Source organism: Austrofundulus limnaeus, unplaced genomic scaffold, assembly GCF_001266775.1.
Source record: "Austrofundulus limnaeus strain Quisiro unplaced genomic scaffold, Austrofundulus_limnaeus-1.0 Scaffold69, whole genome shotgun sequence".
NCBI classification, from domain to species: domain Eukaryota; kingdom Metazoa; phylum Chordata; class Actinopteri; order Cyprinodontiformes; family Rivulidae; genus Austrofundulus; species Austrofundulus limnaeus.
Window position 1 is genome coordinate 1048610 of NW_013952471.1, and position 6471 is coordinate 1055080.

The 6471-nt window shown below is 43.1% G+C and overlaps 1 protein-coding gene across 1 annotated transcript in view; it reads right to left on the reverse strand.

Annotated features, from left to right (window-relative positions):
• Nucleotides 1-6471, reverse strand: part of llgl2 (LLGL scribble cell polarity complex component 2) — a gene marked incomplete in the record, with an annotated part of 122361 nt that overhangs the window by 63299 nt on the left and 52591 nt on the right. Inside the window, 3 exon segments of the mRNA XM_014010453.1 lie at nt 4341-4395; nt 4476-4620; nt 4712-4874. Of these exon segments, the coding sequence (XP_013865907.1) occupies nt 4341-4395; nt 4476-4620; nt 4712-4874 (363 nt within the window).

The following is a 6471-nucleotide window of genomic DNA, read 5'->3' on the forward strand; positions in this document are numbered from 1 at the left end:
GCCCACACCCCAGCCTGACAAATACCCAAACATACACAATCGCACCATTCCACCCTCATCCTCACACCCACTCAATCAAAGACATGCAAGGACGCCACATTCCACTCATACCCCCAATACACACTCTATACCCCCCAGGTCCAGGACATGCACCCACCCCCTATTGGAGGCAGCACACACTGAACCCAAGAGGTAGTCCCAATCATTCTGAGGTGGAGAGGAGCAGATAGCCAAGGCCCGACTTCTACCAGCAATGCGGACCAAGCTCTGGCACCGGTCATACAGGGACCTAACAGCCCGTATCAATGGGCCTGGTACCCCATACTCTCAGAGTACCCCCCACAGGAGTCCCCAAGGGACACGGTCGAATGCCTTCTCCAAGTCCACAAAACACATGTAGACTGGTTGGGCGAACTCCCATGCACCCTCCAGGACCCTGATGAGGGTGTAGAGCTGGTCCAGTGTTCCACGACCAGGACGAAAACTACACTGCTCTTCGTGAATCAGAGATTCGACTATCTGATGGGCCCTCTTCTACAGGACACCTTACCAGGGAGGCTCAGAAGTGTGATCCCCCTATAGTTGGAACACACTCTGCGGTCCCCCTTTTTAAATAGGGGGACCACCACCCCGGTATGTCAATCCAGGGGAACTGCCCCCAATGTCCACGCAATATTGTAGAGTCGTTTTAAAACATTATCACAGAAAACTAAGAATCCTCGTGTACTGTTATGAACGATTGACTTTGTCCTGAAAGTCCCACAGCCTGTTTGTTTGTGTGTGTGTCTTCTGAACTTTTTCACTGAGAAGGTTGCTTCCACAAGAGCTCTCATTTATCCACCCATTTTTGACTCCTCTGTCTCTGTTCTATGCCAAGCAGTGTTTAACGGATTAGAGCCGATGACTCTGCCTCTGTTAGAGGATGTGGTAGCCCTTTTTTAAACAAGTCTTTTCTACCTTTGGGCAGATGGTTCTGACTATTATAAATAGTAGACTGTCCTCTGGTGTCGTCCCTGTCAGCTTTAAACATGCATGTACATGTACAACCTTTGCTGAAGAAGTCTGGCCTTGAGAACACTGATTTAGCAAATTTCAGGCCCATCTCTAAGCTCCCATTTCTCTCAATAATCTTAGGGAAACTTCTCTATACATAAGTAAAATCTTTTTTATGAATAATATTATGGAGGTTTTTCAGTCTTGTTTTAAAAAAACTACCCTTTTAAAAGTTTTTAATGACATTTTAATGGCAAATGATGATGGCAATTATGTTTCTCTTGTCCTTCTCGACTTGACCGCTGCCTTTGATACATTGAGATATAACCAGGGATTCAAATATGCACATGTATAAATTTATTATCAATAATAGTATAATTAAAGGTGAGCCATGCTGTTTGTATCAAACAAGTAGCCCTTCGTGTTACTCAGTACCCCCAAAGTAGCTCTCTGTCTCAAAAAGATTGGTTACCCCTGCAGTAACGTGTGTTGGACTCTCACAATTAAGGATTATTAAAATAAAGAAGAAAAAAAAGCAAATTCTGCTGGACCAAAGTGGGCAGTTCATCTGAACCTCGTAAATACACCCCTGGCTACGTGAATGGAGCATGTGTAGTTGTTCATGCTCCTGAGAGGAGAATGGTGGAGGGTAGAAAGCCATTACCTCATGGAGTTAAAAGCAGCATTAGCTTTTAATAAAACCTTAGAATCCTCACCAAGAAACCACATGCAGGACAGGTTCATTCTAAGACCGGACATGGGGCGGCTGTGGCAGAGTGGTTAGGGGAGTCATCCTGAAACCAGAAGGTCGCTGGTTCTATCCCCCGTCCAGCTGTCTCAGTTGTTGTTGTGTCCTTGGGCCCCTAATGCCTCTGATGTGTGTCCCATCAGTGTATGAATGTGATTGGCACTGATTAGTCTCCAAAGTTGATTGTATATGTTAGCTTTGTAGGAGATCTTATCGAGTGCTGTGTGAATGGGTAAATGAGGACACAGATTGTAGTGTGAAGCGCTTTGAGTGTCCTGGTTGGGTAGAAAAGCGCTATACAAGTACAGTCCATTTACCATTTACATGTTTGGCAAAAACCAGGGCGACCAACAAAGCTACCTTAAATGAGAGCACTTTGAGTTCAGCCTGCTCCAATGGTTCAAAAGGTGCATGTGTTAAAGAATCGAGCCCCGTTGAGTCCCATGAAGGGTTTGCTCCTATACACTGGCCAGAGCAAGCATGTGCCCTTCATGAACTGGCAAACCAGTGGATGTTGCCAACACTGCTAGCCAGTGTTTTCCTATCCAGCGGGGAGCTTTTAGAATGAGTGAATGTTACCCCTTTCACATCCTGGCAAGGGTAGGAACAATCAGTTCTAGTGGTAGAAAAGCATACAGTAGAACCAACGGACACTCGTGTGCAAGGGCATTCAGTCCCAGAGGTGCACCCTACTCAGTCAAGGAGAAAAACCTTGGATATTGAGCATTCTCTCACCAGATGCAAAGAGGTCCACCTCCACTCGACCTCCCATTTCCCATTTTTTGGGTTATGACCTCATGGTGGCATTCCCACTCCTTATGGCAGGGATTGTCCCTTGACAGCAAGTCTGGGCCCTTTTTCATCACCCCTGGCACGTGAGTGGCTCTCAAACAGCAAGCATGAGCTGGTCAAGACTATCAGTCTGTGTGCCAGAGTGTGTAAATGACGTGAGCACAGGGCCCCCTGCCTGCTGATGTAAGCAACCACCATTGTGTTGTCTGTTCTGACCAAAACATGTTGCCCTCTGGTAAAGGGTAGGAAATGTTATTGAGCCAGTGTCACACCAAGAGCTCCAGATGGTTTATGTGAGCTGTCCGTTTTTGTGAGGCCAACACGCCGTTTACCATCATGACTTCGTGTGTGGCTCCAGCCACTCAACAAGTCATCTGTGGTAATAACCTCCCAAAACCCTATGGCACAGCCATAGTTTCGCATGTATGCCTCTGCAAAAAAGTGCCGGACAAGCACAGAAGGCTTTCACTCATTCGGCTGAGAGGCGCATTCTGAACTCATTTGAGTTCAGGGACAGCCCGATGAAGGTAATTGTTTGTACTGGGGTTAAGATGTCCTTCTCTCCCAGTTTATTGTGAAACCTAGAGCTGTCAGAACTGATATAAGCATCACAGCGTGGGTCATGAGTTCCCCTGGAGACTGAGCTGCAATCAGCCATTCATCTATATAAGTCACACACTCAGAGGTGCGACTGCAGCCTCAGTGCATTTTACTAACAACATACAGGGGCTTAGTGGGAGGTCAAAGGTAAAAACAAGATACTCATCCATCTTTCCCTGATATGCAAATCTGAGGTACTTTCTGTGAGAAGGGTAAATAGGCATGTGAAAGTATCAGCACGTCATCATCCTTTTAAATTTATGGAGATAAAGCAGTCTCCTTGATGAACTAACATTATTAGAGCTGCATATGTCATCCTGAACCTACTGTATTGTATTGTTTTCTTGTTTGCGTATATTTTAGCAAATTAGAAACTTTGGGATTTTTGTTCTCAATACATGTGACAAGTTTCATTGATAAATGGTTTTATTATCTACTTAAAAGTTCAACAGCTAAACTGAGTTTGTATGCTTTTTCTTGAAGAACTTAATATCAACTTAAAAAGGTATATTTTATATGGTTTTAGTTTTAAGTTCTTTGAGGCAAAAGGATAACTTGTAACCCCCCCCCCCCATTAGTATGCGAAGACATTTTAAACTTAGAAACGCCCCTTTTCTTTGTCTGAGTTCAGAAAGACAAGCACCTGAGCGTTCATTGGTTACCAGTAATATTAGGTCACCACCTCTGTGTGACACAGGGTCCTGTGATTGGGTTAACCTTCCAAAATCTTTAAATTCCAGCAAACACGTCTTCTCCCACTCTTCTCTTGTGCTTTGGTTTGTGATCTGGTAGTACGACAACAAGGTTGTTGCTCTGTCAACAATCAAGCTAGCTCAATAATTGCCATACTAGTTGTCTCAGAGAGAAGAGGTGTTAGACTGAAGATCGCCTACATGATGTCAGGCTTTTCTACTGGGAGGAAGTCCCTCCTCCTAGAGCTGATGTCACTTTTTCTGACTGTCAAGACTATCGTAAAAGGGCTTCTGGGGGACAGGTTGGGGGCATTTTCCATAGTGAGAAACCAAAACAAATGTTGAAAGAGAACAGTTCTAATAAAGTTTAAAAAAATATAATAAATTAGAAAGGCTTTTAGCCTGAACGATCATATTTGTAACAACAAAAAATTACAGAAAAAAAATGTGTGGCTAATTTTCCCCCCATGAAACCTTTTGATGGTTAAAAAAATGACTGAACAAAGTAAACCTACCCTTCTGTAGTGGGGAGCTGAACAATTTTAGTAATGGCTTTGCAGGGAAAATGTCCTGTGGTCAGAAAAAGTACAATTATTAGAAAATGAGTTTTTAATCAGTGACATTAGATGTGGATAGCTTTTCCTTTTTACCATAAGGAATGTCTGATTTTTCCTCCTCCTCCTCCTCCTCCTCCGTCTCATCCTGTCCCCCCACCCTCCAGCGACAGTAGCTTCCATCGCTGTGAGAGCTCAGGATGTAGCTTCCATCTTCAGTCCAACACACACTCTCCAGCTGCTTTGGTAACAACAGAAAACACAGAAAATCAACATACAGAGTCGAAAGTTGGGTGGAAGAAAGTGTGGACAGGACTCAGTCTGACAAGTACCTGTGTAGCAGGAATGTGCTGGATGGCACACTGCTTCTCTAAGTCCCAGATGACCATGAGACCCCGACCATACCCTATAACAACCTGACTGGGGTTGGTAGGGTTCTCATGGAGGGCCTCTACGTGTTCCAAATTCCTGCGACCAATGTAGTCATCAGGTACACTGGAGTTTGAAAAAAGAAATAAGGAAACCATCTAAATATTATCTTTTTGAATAAAATAGTCTTTTAAAGAAGAAATCAGTCTAACAAATAAAACATTTGTATGTTTTAAATTATTTTGTTCTGTGCAAAAGACAGACATTTGCTGCTTGGACTGGAAAGTGTGGAAAGCTGGTTTAAATGAGGCCAAAGATCCAGAAGGCCAAACTATAGGAGATGTCCATCTGAGGGGCAGATAATATTATTTAGATGGTTTCAGCTCATGTAATCACTTATTCTTCATATTTGATCATTCGTTAAATAACATTTATCCCAGAGCAGCTGTGTCACCGTATGGTCCTAAATATAAACAAGTTTAGAAAATCGAGAACCTTGTTGATTTGATAAAATTGTGAATGAAATTTGTGGATCTTTATGATAAATAACATTTAAAACTCATTCACCTAGAGAACATGGCAAGTTTTTTATTTTTATTTCTTTATTTTGACGGGGGTGATGTTAAACAGAGACTTATCTTTGCTTTAATATTTACCAAATGTTCCTCTGTTAGAGTTGATATGGTTTAGAAGAACTCAAACAGTGAATCTCACAGGAAGACTCGCAGCCTGAGCGGCGGACTCCCATTACAGCGATCTCTCAGGAAAAGAGAGTTTAGTCACTCGCACAAAGTTGGACAGATCTGATCGATGACAATGCTCTGAACATATATTAAACAAACATATATATAAAGTTAGGTTTTAGAGACCAAAGTCTCTGGTAGCTCAGGAGCAAAGTGCAGGAGGAGATGTCAGGACTGACCGCTACAGCCGCTGCTTCAACCTGCAGTTTGTCTCTGTTGAAAACGCCTCTCAGTGAAAGTCCCGCCCTGCTCTGCTCTGATTGGATAAAATGCCCTGGAGGTCATCTGATTTGTTGAAAGCAGTGTCTGTTTAATTCTGATATATCATGGTCCTGCTGCCCTACTCGCACTGAGCAACGATCCAGTCACACCAGTGTAGCTGGATTTTTTTTTTTTTAAGAAATCAGGTCACATTCTGGAACCCTGCTACCTGTTTTCACAATCTCAGGTATAATCTTAGGTATGACATTCCATCTGGTGCGCTGCTTCCTTTTTGTTGCGCATGCCCACCTGCACACTGCTTATGTGCAGCCCTGTCTGAACCCACCTCTGATAGGGTGCTCTGGAACAGCATCTTATTTTTGGAATGAAAATTGGAAGTGTTGTGTTTAAACTAAAGTATCAATCAAGTAACTTTAGCATTGATACAATTAGGGCTGCATCAATTAGTTGAAATAATCGATGACGTCGATTATGTAAATTTGTCGACGCAGATTTTTTATTATCGATTCTCTGTATTACATAACACCACGTGAATGTTCATGCAATTCCATTTCGGTACCTAAATGCATCATTGTGACCGTATTGGCATAAGAGTGGTGAGTTTTCCATGCTTGTCCTGAACGCAGCATCACAAGAGCGTAATGACGTCAGCAGCTGCTGCTTCAGTTCAGTCTGAAGCTTGAAAACAAGCCTCGCAGCTCCTGGAGTAAAAGTCACTGGACAGACCACCTCTGAATTATCTGGTGGATTAATTATCT